At 46.5% G+C, this 20,909-nt stretch overlaps 1 protein-coding gene across 4 annotated transcripts in view; it reads left to right on the forward strand.

Moving 5' to 3' along the window:
• ETV4 (ETS variant transcription factor 4) overlaps window positions 1–20,909 on the forward strand; it is a 40,310-nt gene that overhangs the window by 11,838 nt on the left and 7,563 nt on the right. For 2 of the 4 annotated variants that reach the window (XM_077314165.1, XM_077314162.1), the window contains exons 5-8: window positions 167–220; window positions 5,187–5,313; window positions 7,122–7,196; window positions 9,177–9,421. In XM_077314165.1, the coding sequence (XP_077170280.1) occupies window positions 167–220; window positions 5,187–5,313; window positions 7,122–7,196; window positions 9,177–9,421 (501 nt within the window). The remainder of the gene's footprint in view (window positions 1–166; window positions 221–5,186; window positions 5,314–7,121; window positions 7,197–9,176; window positions 9,422–20,909) is intronic. The other 2 variants (XM_077314163.1, XM_077314164.1) reach the window with 2 other exon arrangements.

A 20,909-nucleotide genomic window follows, 5' to 3' on the forward strand; every position in this document is an offset into this window, starting at 1 on the left:
AGTGGACGGATCTACTGGGGAAAAGCTCACAGGCTGTCCTGATGGGAACGCCGGCTCTTGTCTCTTGTTGCCATCGCTGATGTAGCCAGCTTCTCCTCCCACTTGGTTTGACAAGAGCATTGAACTGGATGTAAATAGGCTCACTCTCCTTTCTTGCCTTTTGCAGCTCAGGTTCCAGACAGCGATGAACAATATGTGCCTGACTGCCATTCAGAAAACTGTAAGTATTGTGTCTGGGGTTAGTAGGGGGGGGGGGATGGGAAGCCTTGGTGGGCAAGGCCAGATTGATCTGAAAGGCTGGCCTGATGCAAAACTCTGAAATGCCTGAAGCCAGATCCTGTTCTGAGTTGGGTGTACCTGTGCTCCTGCCTGAATTCAAGCCCATTGATTTCACACTCTGTCTGGGACTGGATATTCACTCCCATTTGGCTAGCTTCAGTTTTCTTTACATCCGAAGGTTTTATTGGAGTATTTAATAACTGCCAGTTAACACTGTTGGTATTTCTGCTTCTGCATGTTCCTCCCCTCCGGGCTAATTTTCTTTTCAAACTCTGGTCATCCTTTGGAAGGATATTTGGGATTATAGAGGATGATCTCACCGGTTACAATAACACTGACCAAGAGCACAGTTTTGTATTCAGCAGTGTTGATGAGCAATGTAGCCCACCCCACAATTTTTGGTGAGAGCTCCATTAATATATTTTTAAAACAGAGAGAGTTCTGGACAGTAAGAAACAAAGACCATTTGAAAAAAAAATGGCTGTGTTCCTGTAACTTTCCTTCAGGCCATAATGATTAAAGAATAATGTTATTTGATAATTTCATTACTTTCAAAAGTTCTTTCTAGCTGTTTACAAACCATTGTCTGACTGTACTTCTTGATTTATGAACAATTTTAGCTGTAGTGTCTAGTCTTATTCCACATCTCTTACAAGGAGGTCAGGGCAGTATGCATGATTCACTCCCGTATTTTATTCACCCAACAACCCTGCGAGGTAGATCAAGATCCGTCCATAGCAAGTAGAAAAAGCAAAGGTATACCTGCCACCATTTTTGTTAATCTTTAAGGTGCTACTGAGCTCTCAGCTTTCTCTATTTCCATGAGGTAGGTTAGGCTGAAAGACAGAGACAGACCTGGGGTTATCCAGTGAGCATTGTGGTGAACTGGAGATTTGAGCCCCATTTCCCCAGCTCCAGAGGAACACTAGTTACCACACTACACCTCACTGGTTCTCAATAAAGGCACATATATTATATGCCTCTATAACAAAATGGGAACCTACCAGATATTAGAGGGAAATGTTTTTGTATATGCACGTGCTAAAGATAAGCATATGTGCTGACAAGCCCCCTTCAAGTTTCCAATAAGCAGATCTGTTGTAAACCAGAAATCCCTTTATTGAAAAACATGGCGAACAGAAGCAAAGATTTTCCTTGCTAGAAATGACAAATGAATCTACGAGTGTACTTTGATGCTGCCCTTGCAACCCCTCCTCCCAGTCTGAATCTTGGTACACTTGCCAATGTGCCCTCAGGCTCCCATTCTCCCAGGCCAAGTTTCCCAGAAAAAACATTCAGAACCCAGGTCAGTCCAGAGTAATGAGTCCAGCAAGGTCAAAACAAGTGCTTTCTGCCATGGAGGAGCTTTGAAAACCATTTCGTAACTGAGATGCAGGTTAAGGACAGGTCAAAGGGAATATTACTAAGCCAAGGCTTAAAAGCATAGGACAAGTCAAAAATCATAAGATGGTTCAAGAAAACTACATATAGACTGGTCAAGAAAGTATTACATGGCAAGATCATGAAAGTAGGCACACAGGATCTTGACATGTGCAACGGGTGTGCTATGCTAGTGGTCTTCAACTTTTCCATACCCAGGACCCACTGAGCTTAGGACCCATAGAGTTGCAAAGTTTATGACAGAAAGATGCATGACATCAGGGTCACATGACAAGAAAAAAGGGAGCAGTGTCAAGGCCATGGCGAAGAGCAGATCAAGGGACTGATCTTTTATTGTGCCTTTAGACTAAAAACTGTTACATTCATTTTAAGCTCTTTATTGGTTTATTTGCATGCTCTGGTTGAGTATTTCATGTAGCCCTGTTCTGAAGACATGCGCTTAGCTAGGGTGGCAAAGTGCTGCTGAAGGTGGGGGGGGGGGGACTCCTGCTCATCAGCTTCCAATGGCCACTTTATTCCAGTAAATGGTGGCAGGGAAAATGTATTTATTTCTTATATTAAATCTTAAATGGAGGGGTTGGGACAATGTCCCCGGCATATTTTCTATGTAACTGCAAGAGATGACACTGCATTGTTGGATGCTCTTGTGTTCCCCCCTAAAATCTGTTGATTTTTTATTATACAGTTCTGGAGAACCCTAGAGCCTCCTGAAATGCAGTGCTGTCACTCCTGGTTACACCACTGGGAGGCTGTTTCAGTGAATCTCTGCCCTCCAGTCTCCTGGGGATTGCCAGCACACATGCTGTTTTCCCATAGCAAAAGGGCTTACTTACCTACTTCGATGGGGCTGCTGGGATGCATGCTTCTATCCCCCCCCCCAGCCTCCTGCCAGTTGCCAGCCGTTCTCCGTAAATATTCCCTCCATGTTTCTAGGAAAGCCATCTGGGAGCGAATGGCCAGGTTAGAACTCATGCAGAGACATAACGGATGTGATTGGAACACTCAGTTACATCCCACAAGGAAACCCGGCAGAATTGTGCCCTTCATCTTGAGAAACAGACATAGTTTTAAAGAGTCTTTGTGGTCTTGTGGGAGAAACTGTAAAGCCATTTGGCAAAAATCTCCATTCCTCAAATTGGGACTGTTCTCTCCCTGCATACTTCTTTCCTCTGCCTATTAAATGGAGGCCGTGTCATGTGGCATGCTCAGGTCGTGTCCATACAGGCAGAACCTGTAGACTGAGTTCTAATTGTGGGGCACTCGCAAAATTTCCCTTTCTCCTAGTTGCATAGCTGCAAGAAAGGTCATGTTCCTACCTTGGGTCTACGCATTTTTGGAAGTGCCGTTCCTTCCTCTTCCTTGGGTTTCAGCTTGTGGGTGGATCTTGGTGTCCAGAGGGCCACTTTATTCCTAGGAGGCATACAGACCTTATTTCTCACCAGTTTCACATCTGCTCAGTCTCCTATACATCTGATGCAAGTAGTGCAGGTTCAGCTTTGCCTTATTTCTGGATACCTTTGTCTGTTATGGCTAACTAAGCGGTATTACAGTCATGATGTATGCATCAGTTGCTGGTAGGTGGCAGTGCAACCCTGTAGGCTTTTTCAAGACATGAATAGAGGTGCCCTGCCGCTGCCGCCGCTGCCCCCTACCCCCGTCAGCTGCCAGGCGGGAGCTCCCCGCTGTCCTCCCCTTGGTGTGCTCCGGGAGCAGGGCGTGCCTCAGTCGCCTGAGCCTCCCCAGTGGCCGTCAGAGGACAAAGCATGTTTGGGGCTGCCGCCTGGCCCTGGTGGGAGAAGCAGCAGCAGCTCCCACTCATGGTCGCTAGAGGTGGTGCCAAACTCAGCGTCACTGCTGGCAGCCTGGGACAATCTTTGCTCATCGGAGAGCGGCTCAGAGGGGTAGTCGGACAGGTTGGAGCTGCTGTCCGTGTGGCTAATCCTGGTGACGGGGGGGCCCGGTGGTCAGCGCAGTAGACAGGGCATTAGATTTCTCTTTATCTCTTGCTCCACCACGGAATCCTGACCACAAGCCTGCAAGGCAGGCCAGACCGAGACAGTGCAACAGGGCCACCCTAAGCCAAGCATGGCACTTCAGGTGGTCGAGCCCGGGTTCTCCACCCCTGCGGGGTCTGAGTCCCCGGCACGACCGCCACCCCCAGGCACAGACTTCTTCGGGTGCCCTGCCCCAGGCTGCTTCCTTCAGCCACCCCCCACAGGATGCCCGGAGCCGGAGGCAGGCCAGGGCGCACCAAGTCCAAGACAGGCCCGAATGGCGGTTGGGACCCACCCGCCATCCCTCGCGTACATGGGGCGGGGCTGGCTTGAGCTCGGTGAAAGCAGGGTGGCTGGGGCCGGTCAGAGCCGCAACACGTCACATTGCGGCCAGGCGCTTTGTGGGACTTTTAAAGGACTCTGCGAGATGCGGGACATTTTGGCAAAAAGCATGACAGTGCAACGAGAATCGGGACGCCTGGTCATCATAGCCTTGACTTTTCTAGCCTTATCTCATCAGGTTTTGGAAGCTAAACAGGGTTGGCCATGGCCAGTATTTGGATGGGAAACCCCCAAGGAATTCCAGGATCACAATGCAGAGGCAGGTATTGGCAAGCCACCTCTGCACATCTCTTGTCTTGAAAACCCCAAGGGGTTTATCATAGGTTAGATGTGACTTAACAGCAAGAAGCTAACAAAGCCCTTCAGGTTTTTAAAAGGGCTGTGGGAAGAAAACAATTGGATTTTCTCTGCAGGTCACAGCAAACTGCATAAAACCACCTCTTTACTGGCTGTAAGAAAGCATTTCAAGTAGAGAGAAATGGTTTTCTAAACTCTTATGCCCTTCCCATTTGCTCCCAAAAGTTCTGAATACCCCACCTTCCAAATTTGTAGATCAGTCCTGTGAAGAATATATGACCCACTTAAAAAAAACCTAACACACTGCAATGAACTATTCAAGCAAAGGCTGTAATAAATAGGTATTGTTTGACACAGTTTGTGTAGGCAGAAGGTGGGATTGACAACTGATCAAGATCTGTATGATCCGCCCCAAAACATAGAGAGACGGAAACTTTTAAGAGCAGTGACCACTAATCTGGAGAACTGGGTTTGATTCCACCCTCCGCCATATGCAGCCAGCTCTCAGTTCTCAGGGATCTCTCACCCTCACCTACCTCACAGGGTTTTTGTTGTGGGGAGAGGAAAGATAAATTCTTGTAATACGATTTGAGACTCCTTTGGATAGTAAAAAGTGGAATACAAAAACCAGCTCTTTTTCTCTAATTTCTCAGGCTTCTTTTGCAGGTTGAATCCTACTACTAAGCAGTCATTGTGGAATCCTGAATCTAATTTTATTTAATGCATTTCAAAATGAATTGAAAACTGTGATCAATATTCTCAGAGGTGGGTGAGAGGGAGAGGAAATCTTTGCCTGCCTTTTAAAAAATTATACATAGCAGTTCTGCCTGCCTTTGTCGGTAGGAAAAGGTTTACTTTGATTTTTTCCCCCAGTAGCCCTTCACAGCCCACCAGCAAAAATCAAAAAGGAACCCCGGAGTCCATGTTCAGAAGCATCTGGCTCTTGTAGACACAGGCAGCCGTTTCAGTATCGTAATGGAGAGCAGTGCCTTTATGCCAGGTAAATGGAGCACCAGGGGGACCAGTTTGTCTCTTCTCAGCTTGTCTGTTTAACTTGCTTTGCTCTGAACCCGATCAAAGACCCCGTTCTAACAAAAGTTAACACTTCAAAATTATCTTGATTTTAACTAGAATTGCTAGTGGCTGAAATGACTAAGTAGCATTGGTCATAAGGAATTTAAAAAACAAGGAGTCCTGAATCAGATCAGTCTTTAGCAGAACTTTGTAAGATCAGCTGGTAAATATTTAAAAGTAGGTTCTGTATTATGAAACAATAGAAATGAGGTCAAAATCATTGTGATTCCTAAGGCAGGAAAATATCTTTCACAGCCAGAATCTTAAATTTCTCTTGAAAATCAAGGTATGAACTATTGTGATTGCTAACAGAATAAATTGATTATGCTATATGTGGATTTGGATTAAACCGGTTTCATTAGCCATAATTAAATAGTTTCATGCCAGAAGATGAATAGGAAGCAATGATGATTGTTTAATTTTCTGGGACATGGAGAAAGCATTTGATCATGTCGAATGGCTATATTTGACATACATCCTAGATCAAGGATCCCCAACCTTTTTGAGCCTGAGAACAACTTTGGAATTCTGATATAGTACAGTGGGTGGAGCCATAAAATGGCTGTCACAAAATACCTGCTGCAAGAGCCAACCACAGGGCCTGTAAGATAGATCTCTTCCACCAGGGTTTTGGTTGAGGACATGTATGTTTTAAATATCCAGAAGAAGTTCCTGACAGATAGAGCAGAGGCTAGAGAGTCATCTGATAGAAATACTGACTTTATGAACTTAGGCAGATTATGAGTTGATGGGAAAGAAGGGATGTGCCAGTGTTTGCCTCTTGTGGCCCTTCCTTGCATACCCAGGGAATTGTTGATCATCACTATGGGATGGTAGGTGAATTTCCTCCAGGAAAAATGAAGTTGTCAGCAAGACAAGTGAAGACAAGTCAAGGATTGACTGGACTTTCCATTTTTAGCAGAGTTCATCCAATTCCATGCCACTCCTTGCCCCATTAAAGAGAATCTCACTTCAGCTAATACTGGACAAAAGCTTAAATTTTGTTCCCATTTGTTTTTATATGTATATAGCATTCTTGAGACACAGACTGTATTTTGTGGCCATTTTGTACATTTTGCAGAGGGAAGTCCAAAATTGCTATTGAGACTACTTGAAGCTCTTCTATCACCACAACTTGTGCTGGCTTCCTATCTTGTTTTTGCCTCAACACAAACTTCCCCACCCTTGCCTCCAAGCACCCCGTAGCATTCATGCTTCGACTTTTCCTCTTCTCTTCCTGTCTCTCCCACAGCCTAGATGGCGAGCTCCTTGGGGTCAGGGGACTTTTGTTTGTGAAATGTTTAAAACATTAGATATGTAGGGCTCTGTTTTAATAACCTATTCAGAATTCATCTGGGCCAAAGTTATCCCAAGGTAACTATAGTAATTCCCTACTGGTGGCCGTTGTGATGGTCACAAGCATAGGTGGTTTTGCAAGTGGATTAGACAGACCATAGAGAGGAAGTCTGTCAGGGGCTGCCATCCACAGTAACTAAAATGAACCTCCATAATGAGAAGTAGTAAACTTCTGAAACCCAGTGCTAGCGAGCTACTTCAGAGGAAATGCCTTGGCCTCTGGGAATTATAATTGGTCTTCCAGGGCAACTGGTTGGCCATTGTATGGATCACGATACTGCATGAATTGAATTACTGCTCTGATCCAACAGGGCTTTTTGAAATGTAAAGTCAGGAGAACCCTTGAATGCATACTAAAATCAGTGTGTGTTTCTATAGGCAAAACTCAAATTTCATGAGCTCCCAAGGCCCAAACCAGGCTATACCTGGCCGGACGTACCTTATGGAACACAGGTGAGCCACTGCACTAAGAAGCTTCCGTGGCACAGTAGCTTTAAGTCTAAATATCTCTCTCCAGTATATCTGCATGCATCTGATGAAGTTAGTTTTGATTCATGATGGAACAGATATTGTTAATCTTTGGAATGCCACTTGGATTTCGATTGAATTTCATGGTTTTATTTCACCCCTCCAGTGTGCCTGTGGGGAAGGAACATGAAAACAAGGAGAAGGATTAGTCTGAATCTTTCTCCAGAAGCTGATGTTGTTCTATCTTGTATATTATGATGAAATTCCTTTTAAAAACCTTTTTGAGAAAAATGGAATTCCCAAGGACATACTGCCGAATAAACTATTCTGTTTTCAAGCGCATCTTAGAAATGGTATCCAGTCTGGTACTGCAACATATCCTGGCACCCTCTGTTCTGGCAGGTTGCAAGGGGCCTGATGACATGGATCTCCAAGCTCATCAATCTGCAAAGAGTGTTGCAGCTTGGGCCCTTATGAGGACCCCATGGAGAGCTCACATGTGACCTGTGCTCCAGCAGCTGCACTGGCTGCCTGACGAATTCCAGATCAGGTTTAAGATGCTAGTTTTAACCCCTAGGGCCTTATGGTGTTTGGGACATGCGTACCGTAAGCCCCCCGAAGAGCTCTCCACTCTCCAAATACTCTCCAATGTTGGTTGTCCCCAGCCCCAGAGAAGTGAGCCTTTTCGGCCTTGAGCCTTTTCGGCCCTGTCTCCAGCCTGGTGAAATAAGCTGCCGTCAGAGATCTGGGCCCTTATGGAGCTCCCAAAGTTCCAAAGAGCCTGCAAGATGGCACTCTTCCACCAGGCATTTGGTTGAGGCCAAGGGTGCACTCTTACCATCTGCCTAACCCCTCACCCGGGCTTCTGCCTGAGCCATTCCCCTCTCATCTAAGAAGAAGAAGAAAGAAGAAGGAAGGAAGAAGGAAGGAAGAAGGAAGAAGAAGGAAGAAGAAGAAGAAGAGTTTGTTCTTATATGCCACTCTTCTCTACCCAAAGGAGGCTCAAAGTGGCTTACAGTCGCCTTCTCTTTCCTCTCCCCACAAGAGACACCCTATGAGAGAGGGGAGGCATAGAGAGCCCTGATATCACTGCTCAATCAGAACAGCTTTATCAGTGCCATGGCGAGCCCAAGGTCACCCAGCTGGCTACATGTGGGGGAGCAGGAAATCGAACCTAGCTTGCCCGATTAGAAGTCCACACTCCTAACCACTGCACCAAACAGGCTAAATCAGGCCAATTACTTTGTTATTTGAACTGCTATAACATCAGGCCTGGGGAGGTGTTTCATTAGTCTAATAATGTAAAGTTTTTAAATGTTTTATTGTATGCAATAATTTTTTGCTGTAAGTCTCCCCAGGAGCTTTTCTGGAGAACAGCAGCCTAGAAATCCAAGAGATAAATAAATAAGTGTTGGATGGTCCCGTGGGGGTCGATTGAGCTGCTGGGATCGAACTCCCAGCCTCATGGGCAGAGCTTCAGACAGCATGTCTACTGCCTTACCACTCTGCGCCACAAGAGGCTCTTTAGGTTGCTATTAAAAACCTTACATTGCTGATGAAGCCGAGAGTGGCTTGAGACAGCAAACCTGAGACGGAATTGAGGGTTCAACCAGGCACTCCCTAGACCACAGCTTCTACTTACAGAAGCATTATGCCTGGCCTTATAGAGCCCCTTTATTTTATCACCGGTGGAGTGAACAGAGGCTGTGGGTGAGATCCACACCCCATCATATTGTTTATTTACTTATTATATTTATATACTACCCTTCCTGAAGGCTCAGGGCAGTTCACATAAAACAGAACAGAAATGATACAAAATGAGCAAAAAGCATTTCTTAATGATGATTAGGTGGGCAGGTAGTTGTGAGTTCCTCCATTGTGCAGGAAGTTGGACTAGATGACCCTGAAGGGCCCTTCCAACTCTGTGATTCTGTAAATCTGCTCATCTTTCTGTATCCACTTTAGATCCTTGTACCATCTGCCTAATGAGACTGGCCAGTCCTTCTCCACTTCGCAGGGTTTGCGAGCAGAGGTCCCAGCTGTGTGCCAACGCCCACTGTCTGCCCCATGCCTGCCGTACCCCCCGCGGGGCTTCAAGCAAGAGTTTCACGACCCTCTGTATGAGCAGGCAAACACAGCAGCCAGCAGCACCCGCTACCCAGCAGGGATGGTGATCAAGCAAGAACAGATGGATTATGGTTTTGATGCAGGTAGGACATGAGCCATGAAGACTAAGGAGGTGTGTGAGAGTGTTCATGGAGGCTGGCTGGCACCTGATGACCAATATAGTGTGCCTGCCGGAGGAAGATTTATAGCAATTGAACTATCTTTCTCCTTCTGAGGTGGAGGGCATCTTGGATGGGTTTTCCCATCAATCACTCAGGGAGGCAGGAACAAACTTCTTTCCACTTCCTTTCGAGGGACAACCCCCAGCTCAGTTTTCTTCCTACCGCAAAAGGGAGAGCAGCTACATGAGACGACTCAGTTTTGGCTTCACTTTCCTCTAGGATGATTATACTCCTTTCCCCCTTACTTTTGCCTCCTGCCCTTTACTTTTCTCTCTCCTTTCCTTAACTCTCCTTCCTGGAGCAGCCCAAAAGAGGGGAAGGAGAGAGAAAACAACCACAACTGCCATTGTGGCGGTCATCTTATGTGCAGTTGTCTCCGGCGAGCTCTTCTGTCACCTCCCCTCCTCCTCCTCAGCCCATTGGAACAAGCCTGGGAAGACAACTTCCTTCCTGACAGAAATATAGAGCCTTCCAAGAGGGCAAAGAGCACAGTAGCTTTGGTCCCGGCCAGCATGTCCCAACTTTACGACATCCTTGTAGAATAGGTTGCCTGCTTAGGAGGGGACCAATGGGGGGGCACCATAAAAGAGCCCAAGGAAGGCACGCAGCGCAGCGCAGCGCAGGAGAAAGAAAAGGGCCTCAGTTGTGGGCTCAGCCTCTTTCAGTTGAGCCTTTTCAGCAGCCATTTTGGGCGCAAAACAACAGCATAGCCTGAGACCAGTGGGAGCCAAATGGGCTTTGGAAGGCAGACGGACACCAGCAACCCTGAAGCCGTCACTGGTGAGGGAGAAGGGAAAGTCCTTCCTTATGAAGGGGAAAAGGGCTGTGACTTGGTGGAGGAATTCTGCTTTTTGTGCAGCATCTCCATATTGAAATATTGGCTGTTTTAAGGATTCCTTCTCAAAGAATCTAGAGCCTTGCTGACAGTCTTCAGTGTGGCAGTACTGGATGAATCAGGCTAATTCAATCATCAGAGAAGCCTTAAAATAACAAATTAAGTAAAAATCACATCAGTCAGTGGCTTTGTGGCTGTATTTCAGACGTCCAGGTCGAATGCAGGGGGCCTGAAGTAGGTGCCGCTCCTGTTTGCCTCGGGAGACGGCAGACTGCCTGGGCTTATGACATCCAGTGTTTTTTATTTCACCAATTACAGCTCTGTTGGGATTGCCTTCATCCCAAAGTCATAAACAGTTTTTCCATTTGTTTACGTGCCAGTTCTTTGGCTGATGTCTGATCAAAGACAACCAGGTTTCCTCGCTTGGCTGTGGTATCTCGGTACTGAACCCTGAAAGGAGTTCCTGTCGCACTGGCAGGACGTACTGTGATCCTGTCCTTTGGGAAAACAAGTCTTCAGCTGTGGTGCCTTTAGAGCCATGCCTAAGCAGTTTGTCTTGGGGTTGTGCCCTTCGGTTCGGTTCAGCCGCCTTGGCGATCACCGATGTCCAAAGTGGTGTGTGGGAGGCAGTGCCATGGCGCAGAGAGGAGGGGCAGCAGCTGCACGCCCCTCCTCTCTGTGCTGCAGCCCTGGCCACCTGAGGCTTTGGTGATCACTGAGGCGGCCCAACCAAGCCCAGGCGCACACCCCTAGTTTGTCTCTCGGGTTCAGTGGCAGTTTTCATAGCTAAGCGGATCTGGTAGCACCAGGATTGGAAATGAGACCGCCTGAGTCTCTGTTAGGAACTAGGAGAGACTTCATTCTGATTCGCTTAGAGAATAGTTTTGTTTCCTTGCCATTAAAAAAAAGCTGAACCATGGGCCAAATCCCTGAAGAATGAATGTAATCTCCAGTTGGCACTGTAACTTTTGTTACAATCCCTTAGTAAGAGATGTTTGATTCTTTAGGCAGTTCTCTTATCCTCACTGACCCACAGTTTAAATAGCACTGCGCATCTAAGTTACCTGTTTGTAGTGCGTGAGCACAGTTTTCACCAGGATGGGAGGTGTAATTTCCTAACCACTTCCTTCCTCGATGTACCTAGACTGTGGCTATGGCTCAGTGGTATAAGCATTTTTTGGCATGCAAAAGGTCCCAGGTGCTATCCCTGGCATCTTCAGCTAAAAGATCTAGCAGTAAGTGCCCAAGATCCTGGAAAACCTCTGCTGGTCTGTAGATCAACTGGTCTGTAGATCGGTCTTATTTATTTGTTTGTTTATTAAATTTATATCCCACCACTCCCAGTAAACCAGCTTGTGGCAGGTAACAGTTGATAAAACCCCATAACAATAAAATCCCATTAAAATACCAAGAAAACATTCCAAAGCATTACTTAAAGACTCATGGTGGTAAAAATCTCTGCCTCCCCATACTGGTATACCTGCTCCTGGGGTAGCAAGGGGCCTCAACCATAAACCTGGCAGAAGAGTTCCATTTTACAACCCATACGGAAAGCTGACAATTCCCGCAGGGCCCGCAGCTCTTCTGGGAGCTCATTCCACCAGGTAGGGACCAGGACTGAAAAGGCCCTGGCCCTGGTTGAGGCCAGGAGAGCTTCCCTGGGGCCTGGAATGACTAACAGGTTGGTACCCACAGAGCGCAAGGCCCTGTGGCATAGGGCAACAGGCAGTTCCTCAGATATGTGGGTCCCAGACCACGAAGGGCGGATCTGGACCGCAACTAGCAGCCAATGCAGCTGTCTCAGCACAGGCTGGATATGAGCCCTCCAAGATGTTCCTGTGAGGACCCTAGCAGCTGCATTTTGTACCAATGGCAATTTCCGGGTCGGGCCTCCGTAGAGGTGACCATCGGATGGATCACCGTAGCTAGATGTTCAGAGGACAGATAGGGTGCTAGTAGCTTCCCTTAGCGCAGATGGAAAAACACCTGGCTGGCTACTTTCCTGACCTGTGCCTCCATAGTTAGCGAGGCATCTGAGGTCACTCCCAAGTTCCTGGTTGGGGTGCGGTAGTCAGTTGCGTCCCAGCCATGACGGGTAAGCGCACTTCCTTTTTCTGCCCCCCTCCTAGCCAGCCATAGGACCTCCATCTTGGAGAGGTTGAGTTTCAGGCGACTCTGCTCAAGCCATCTAGCCACTGCTTCCAAACATCTGGCAAGTAGTTCTGGGGTGGGGGGTGGGGAGTCCGGGTGGCCATCCATAAGGAGATAAAGCTGGGTGTCATTGGCAAATTGATGACAGCCCAGCCCAAAGCTCTGGACCAGCTGTGCCAGAGGGCACATAAAGAAGTTAAAGAAAGTAGAGAAGAGCACTGCCCCCCGCGGAACTCCACAAGGGAGACTACAGGAACGCCATAGCTCCTTCCCCACTTCCACCCTCTGAGTCCGGTTCTGGAGAAAGGAGTGTCACCAGCCAAGGGTGAGGCAAGGCAGTGGACCAACAGCTCATGGTCAGCCACATCAAAGGCAGCCAACAGATCCAGTTAATTGATAAATTGGTATTTGTTTTATATGACAAAAAACAGATCCAACATAATGAATACGATTGATGTAGTGTAGCTCCCAGCTGGTTGCAGGAGGCATCCAATTTCCAGTCTGACCACCCTTAGTCCTAGTCTATTTGTCAAGGTTGTCAGCCCTTAGATGTCTTCTGATTTGATGACGCCATAATGTAATAATAATAAAAATAATCTATATTTGGATACAGGAGTTTTTTTCAGGGGAAATGCACACTTGTTCTTCTTCTCTTCATGACAGACCAAATGACAGTAGGCTGGGTGCAGCAGCCTAAAAGGGTGGTAATAAATAAGCTAAATAAATGAATTAACTCATGTTTCTTAATTCATTATCAAGACCAGATCTCTGGTACTCAACCTGGAGACCTGAACTACCTGACACTTTGAGGCCTTTTCAGCTCCTGTCCATTGGGCATTTTCTTGACAGGGTATATTTTTTTCACATCTCACCTAGACAACCTGTCCTCACTCGTTCCTTGTGTTGATATATTGACGTGTGAACACTCCGTAGGCTACATGGGGTTTCTTTTATAACGCATCTTGTCTATATTTATTTATCCACGTTTCTAGGTGCCGACTTCTTGTTATGACACAGGGCTGCTTATTTTTGCATCTATTGACAGTTTTATCGACTTTCTTTTCTACACTGTAGTATAAGATGATCACCTTCTGAGTGAAATAAGGTGACATAATTAGCCAGAAGGGAGACAAACTTGGGGCCGTCTTCACTATATTGGAGCTCTGCTTTTTCTCCAAGGGTTTAGAATGGATTCCGTTTTTTACTAGGAGATCAGTTTCTTCCCTCATAATTCCTAGGAGATTTCTTTTACCATTCCTTGTCCTTCATCTTAGGCATTATAAAGAGAGAATCTGGTTCATTCTGGATGCCCAGAGAGAGACTCTGCTCATCCCAAAGTCAATCCCTCATCATAGGTCTCTTAGGAGATTAACATTCTTCTGTCCTATTCTAGGCATCGGAAGAAAAAGGCACGTCACACCTAGAATGTGTGTAGATTCATGAAAACATTCATCCAGGACAAAGACCATAAAGCCAAATGATAACCATCATTTGATGTTCCTGTCTAATATGTTTAAACACTGAGTAGTAGGAGTCTAACAGCCTGTATCATTGGATACTATAAGACCCAGCAACAAGCTGTACCAGTGGGAACTGCTGCCCTTTCTATAAGATAGGCTATGACTAACGCAGCAGTTGCAACCATACCCCTGTAGAGGAGGTATACCAGGGGTAGTCAAACTGCGGCCCTCCAGATGTCCATGGACTACAATTCCCAGGAGCCCCCTGCCAGCGAATGCTGGCAGGGGGCTCCTGGGAATTGTAATCCATGGACATCTGGAGGGCCGCAGTGTGACTACCCCTGAGGTATACAGTGCTGTTGCTTGATTCTCTTTTTGCAGCCTTATGAGCCATTATATAAGCTCAATGTGTTTAGTGCTGCTGCAGCAGCCTTTGGCAGGAGTGTATTACAGCACGTTATGGATCAGGATGAGGATGTTCCATACAGGACTTGACACACTGCTCTGGGAGTTCCCATCAAAGATGTCCTCTACCTCAGAAGGAGAATGACCATTGATTATTCACTGAGAAGGGTCCTTCTCGTCTGAGGACATCTTGCCCCTTCCATTACGTTCTGAATGTGCTGTCAACATTATTCTAAGTATAGCCTCAGATTAATATAGGTGTGGCCTAGGATAGGTTCTTTTTTCTGTTGTTGTACTCATTTTGAACCATCCTTTTTTTTTCGTGGTGTACTCTTAATATAGAAAGAGATACAGAATGTGATTTCTGCTTCCTGTTGGTATTATATCTTCTTCTCCGAGTTGTATGTTGTCTTTTTAATGAAGTAATGTTATAGTTAAGAGCCTCTTGTGGCGTAGAGTGGTAAGGCAGCCGTCTGAAAGCTTTGCCCATGAGGCTGGGAGTTCAATCCCAGCAGCCGGCTCAAGGTTGACTCAGCCTTCCATCCTTCCAAGGTTGGTAAAATGAGTACCCAGCTTGCTGGGGGGTAAACGGTAATGACTGGGGAAGGCACTGGCAAACCACCCCGTATTGAGTCTGCCATAAAAACGCTAGAGGGCGTCACCCCAAGGGTCAGACATGACTCGGTGCTTGCACAGGGGATACCTTTACCTTTATGTTATAGTTTGCTGCCAGGGTATTGTTTTAATGGGGGATCAAGGGTTTTTATGTACTTGTGGGGTATTATTTTATGTAACCCACCCTGAGACAGCTAGATTGATAGTGGTGGGTAATAAATCTAATTAATAATAATAATAATATTTAAAAGATTGTTAGAAATTGTTCCTAGCTTTTGGAGTCCCAAAATTTGAGTTAGGGATTGTCCTACACAAGGAGCCGGGAAATGGAAAAAAGTTTGTTCCTGCCTCCTTGAGTGATTGGTGGGGAAATCCATCCAAGATGTCCTCCATACCACAGAAGAGAAGGACCCTTCTTGGTGAGTAATCAATGGTTGTTTTCTGTCCTGAGTGAAGGGCTGTAGGAGTTGAAGTTCTGTATCTTGTTCTTCAGTAGACAGTACAGTTCCCAAGGCAGAATGATACTTTTCTCTTTTCTTAGATGGGCGTTGTCAGGGTTGTTTTTTTTAAAGGTTATTGGGTATTTTGTTTTCTGTCTTTTCATTAAGATAACCAAAGTCAGATGCTAAATCTGCACCTATTTATAGGGTTGCCATTTCTGAGTTGGGAAATACTCGGCAATTTTGAGGAGGGACTTCAAACATAACCCTCTTCCAGGTACTATACATCAGCCTGACAGAGTACCAGCAGTATTCTGGGTTACAGAGGCAAAGAGTAGTCTCAAAGAGTAGTCTCAGCCCACTTCTACAACTACAATTCCCATGATCCCTTGTGTGGAGAAGAATGGAAGCTATGATGGGTTCCTGAGGTTGCTGCTGCTTGGCATGAATAACAGCCTTATGGAAACAGATCCAGGTGGATCACCATGTTGATCAGAAGCAGCAGAACAAAGTGCATGCACACAAGAGCTCATACCTTGAATAAAACTTACTGGTAGTTGGTCTTAAAGGTGTCACTGGATCCAAAGCTTAGCCTTATGGAAACTAAGCTGATCTGAGTCCACTCAAAGGTTGCCAACTCTAGGTTGGGATATTTCTGGCAGTTTGAGAGCTGAATTTGGGGAGGTCAGGGAGCCTAAACATCTATGAAGCTGTAAAGCCCCCTCGCCCTCTCACTGCCACTGCCTGTAGAGGAACTGCTATCTGTAGCCTTGAAATCAGATTCAATTCTGGGAGAACTTCAGACCCTGACTGATGGATGGTAGCCTAGAATCAGTACCTGAATGGGAAGCCTCTCAGGAGCCCAGTTCAGGCCACCCAGAAAGGAAGACAGGTGGCCTACAAGCATATTAATCAGTAGCCATTAATTTTGGTTGACGGAAGAAACGGCTTGTACTGGGATCAAAGCCTTCTGTCACTTCTTTTAGGAGTCTTAGGTGTTCTATTTAGAGAGAAAACTTAGTGGAATTTGTGCATTTCTATACATCTCTACCTGTTCCCATCTAGAGCAGAAGGTGGTTCAGATCTAGGGTTGCCAGCTCTGGGTTGGGGAAATAGCTGGAGATTTGTGGGGAGCTTGGAGAGGGTAGCATTTTGGGGGGGGGGGGTGGACCTCAGTGTAATACCTATGAAGTCCACCCTCAGTCCACCCTATGAAACAAACATTTTATCCAGGGGAACTCATTTCCATTGTCTGGAGATCAGTTGTAATAGTGGGAGATCTCCAGGCCTCACTAGGAAGCTGGCAATCCTGGTTGGGTTTATTTTTTTTTTAATTTAGTGGGAGCACATAGAAGAGGGGGAAATAGATCTTGTCCTCTCACACTCTATATGCTGTTCTGTTATTGGACAGTTACATTCATAAACTGACAAGAGTTGTCCTGGACTCAAACCTAACTGTTCTGTAGCAGAGCAGCATGGCTACCCTCTCAATGTTGAAACTTTCTCCCAAATTTGCCCCCAATAACGGTAATGACTGGGGAAGGCACTGGCAAACCACCCTGTATTGAGTCTGCCATGAAAACGCTGGAGGGTGTCACCCCAAGGGTCAGACATGACCCGGTGTTTGCACAGGGGATACCTTTACCTTTACCTAACAAGAGCGGAGATAGGTTGGTTAAAAAAACACCCAAGCACACTGCTTTCTGCAAAAGAAGAAGAAGAAGAAGAGGAAGAAGAAAACCCTGTAATGTCTTCTCACTGAGGTTGAGCCTTTGAACATGAACTGAGAAGCCCTTATTTTCAAACTGGGTTGGTCTGGGTTGCCAACATCCAGGTGGGGTCGAGATCTCCCAGTATAACTAATCTCCAGACCACAAAGATCAGCTCCCGTGGAGAAAATGGCTCCTTTGGAGGGTGTATATGCTCTGCAACATGCTCAAAAGCTCTCTACCTCCATATCTCCAGGAATTTCCCATGCTGGAGCTGTCAATCCTAGATAGTTTTTAAAAAAATAAAAGTTGCTGTTTTATAATCTCATATATAAAGAAATATATAGTAGAAGAAGAAACTTCATGTTGACTGGTGAGTCCTACAGTCTTTCTCATTTCACATCTTATCATAGAATCATAGAGTTGGAAGGGGCCATACAGGCCATCTAGTCCAACCCCCTGCTCAACGCAGGATCAGCCCTAAGCATCTTTTAATGTCCTCCGTAATGTTCTCCATTGAGACCTGCATAGTATTTCACTCTGCACTGGAACAGACTAGGATCTGTTTTTATCTTGGAGGCACCTTTCTGTTTCCGGTCTCACTTCCTGGTTTTGCAGTCTGGAAATGGCCCAACGTTGAGAGAGTTTCTGTACCAAATTCTGTGGTTTGCAAACTGGTGAGTCAGGAGGTATGGCCAAATGGCTATTGTAGGGAGCCTGCCCTACTTTTGCACAGCAAACTGTGGAGTGACAGCCTCCACAGGTGTGCAGTCATCTTGAAGGTCAAGCCCCAGATTTTTGTAAGGCCCCAGATGAGAATTGAGGTCACTTTGCATGCCTCTCCTCCCCTTTGCAGCAACCTGTGTGTCCCCCACTGGGGCCGTACCACTCGTTCCGCTTCTACAATCCTTTGTTGTCTAGCCGTGAGCACCAGGAGAGCAACACTGTGGGAATTATAGCGGCTGTTGACTGTGCTAAGCAGCTGCCTAATCTTCCTTAATTTTGTATTTCTGCAAATGTTTTGCAGTTCTTTACAGCCTCTTTGTTTGATAGCCAGAAGTTCTTCTTTCTCTCACATCCAGCTCATGCTTAAGTTACATCCTCCTTCCCACCCCCTTTAAAAACAACTAGATTCAGGTGAGGGGAGAAAGCCTAGTACAGTCTTCAGCCACAGGCAGAGAGATCGGCAGAGCCATGGCTCTCTTCTCCCCAGGGCTGGTGCTGCGTTATATAAACTCGAACCTCCCTCCTCCCTGCCCTTTGGCACTGAGCCAGCCGCTTCCTGAATGGAGCAGAAAGGAATTTCATTCACAAAATGGAGGTGCAGGAACTGGGCTCTGGGTCAGGCGTGTCGGATTTCACCACTCCAGCTCCTCTGGCGGGCAAATAGGCTGGGAACGCAAGTCAAGCTTTGGATTGCGGCCAAGAGAAAGTCAGGACAAGGGGAGAAAGTGACGACTTCCTAGCTTGGGGGCATGGAAGCAGGTGGGCTGGAGCTGCGGCATTTGGGGCTTCTCGGGCAGGAAAAAGGAGCACTTTGCGTGGGGGATCTTTGTAACCCTGAAGGCCGGAGTTAAAGTTTTTTCCGGGTTTCTCCCTGCATTGCTCTTCGTGAGTGTTAGCTGCCTTTCGATTACTGGTGCAAAACAATAGTTTTTAAAAGGTTTAAACTCATTAAACTACATATGTTCTCTGATGCAGAATGTGAGCCAGGTCCCCTCTTCTCGATCCCCTTTAAGCCCAGCATTTATTTATTAAGACACATCCCGGTTTTCTCCCTGGTGACAATTCAAAGTGGCTTTTAAAACCTGGGGAGGAGGTTCGGCTGAGTGTAAGTGGCCGGCCAAAGGTGAGCTGGCGAACTTCCGTGGCAGAGCAGGGGTTTGAAGCAGGCTCTCCCAGGTCCTAGTCTGACACTGGTCACTAGCACCCTGGCCATGGCAAAGGATCTCACAGAATCATGGGGTTGGAAGGGGCCATAAAGGCCATCTAGTCCAACCCCCTGCTCAATGCAAGATCCACCTAAAGCATCTAGGATAAGTGTCCAGCCATTGCTTGAAGACTGCCAGTGCAGGGGGAGATCGCCACCTCCTTAGGCAGCCGATTCCACTGCTGAACTACTCTGACTGTGACATTGGCCCTGGATGGCTTGGTGGCTTGGCCCTGGATGTCTCTGCATGGACACTCAGAGGGCCCACCCCGCTTCGCTCACGGCCTGGCGAGCTTCTCGCTGCGAAGGGGTGGAGAGGCAGTGCGGCCAGCGGCGGCCCGGTACCGGTCTGCAGACTAGGGGTTGACGACCCCTGGTTTACCCCCATTATTGCGGGTCCTCTCCTCTGCTGCCAACAGGAACCTTTCCCTGCCCTCCTCTAAGTGACAACCTTGCAAATCATAGAATCATAGAGTTGGAAGGGGCCATACAGGCCATCTAGTCCAACCCCCTGCTCAACGCAGGATCAGCCCTAAGCATCCTAAAGCATCCAAGAAAAGTGTGTATCCAACCTTTGCTTGAAGACTGCCAGTGACGGGGAGCTCACCACCTCCTTAGGCAGCCTATTCCACTGCTGAACTATTTTTTTCCTGATATCTAGTCTATATCGTTGTACTTCAAGTTTAAACCCATTACTGAGTGTCCTCTCCTCTGCAGCCAACAGAAACAGCATCCTGCCCTCCTCCAAATGACAACCTTTCAAATACTTAAAGAGGGCTATCATGTCCCTTCTCAACCTCCTTTTCTCCAGGCTGAACATTCCCAAGTCCCTCAACCTATCTTCATAGGGCTTGGTCCCTTGGCCCCAGATCATCTTCGTCGCTCTGCTCTGTACCCTTTCAATTTTATCTACGTCCTTCTTGAAGTGAGGCCTCCAGAACTGCACACAGTACTCCAGGTGTAGTCTGACCAGTGCCGTATACAATGGGACTATGACATCTTGTGATTTTGATGTGATGCCCCTTTTGATACAGCCCAAAATGGCACTTGCCTTTTTTACCGCTGCATCACACTGCCTGCTCATGTTTAGTTTACAATCCACAAGTACCCCAAGGTCTCATTCACACACAGTGTTACCTAGAAGCGTATCCCCCATCCAGTAGGCATGCTTTTCATTTCCCCAGTAGGTAACCATGTTGGTCTGAAACAGCAGAACACCTTTAAGACCAACAAAGTTTTATTCAAGGTATATGAGCTTTCATGTGCATGCACACTTCCTTACGTACAGTGTCATGGAGTGAAAGTTATCAGTTCATGCTTATCGGTAAAGTGCGAGGGTAAATTGACATACAGCATAATGAAAATGGTTAACAGATTCCAGAGATAAATAGAAAAAAAACAACAATTTGAATTTATTTGTATTCACTTGAAATTGAATTGCAGTGGAAACATTTTGTGTACAATAAATATGTCCACATTAAGAGAATGATGGGCGACTAGATAATCAATTGTTGACAGCGGTTAGCCGAGACTGTGCCCTTCTGCCCCCTTGCTTGTCCTCTCAAGCATGGAAGCATCTTGGAGCATCATCTTCTTTGAAGTAGAGCATTTGGTTGTCTCGGTTTATAGACCAGAGAAAAGCATATATATACCATTCCAAACTACATTGCATTATACTAGTCATGGTTGCATTACAATCTACTTGTTCAAATCAATTATTCCAATAAAGAGATACATTAAAATACCTAGGACATTTGGCCTTTCTGAGGGATTATTAAGAACCTACATGGGGGCAAGGATTTGGGGAGTGCCATTCAGTCCACTCTCCAAGGCAGTCATTTTCTCCAGAAGAACTGATCCTGGCC

This window comes from Paroedura picta, chromosome 16, assembly GCF_049243985.1.
Source record: "Paroedura picta isolate Pp20150507F chromosome 16, Ppicta_v3.0, whole genome shotgun sequence".
In the NCBI taxonomy this organism is placed as follows: domain Eukaryota; kingdom Metazoa; phylum Chordata; class Lepidosauria; order Squamata; family Gekkonidae; genus Paroedura; species Paroedura picta.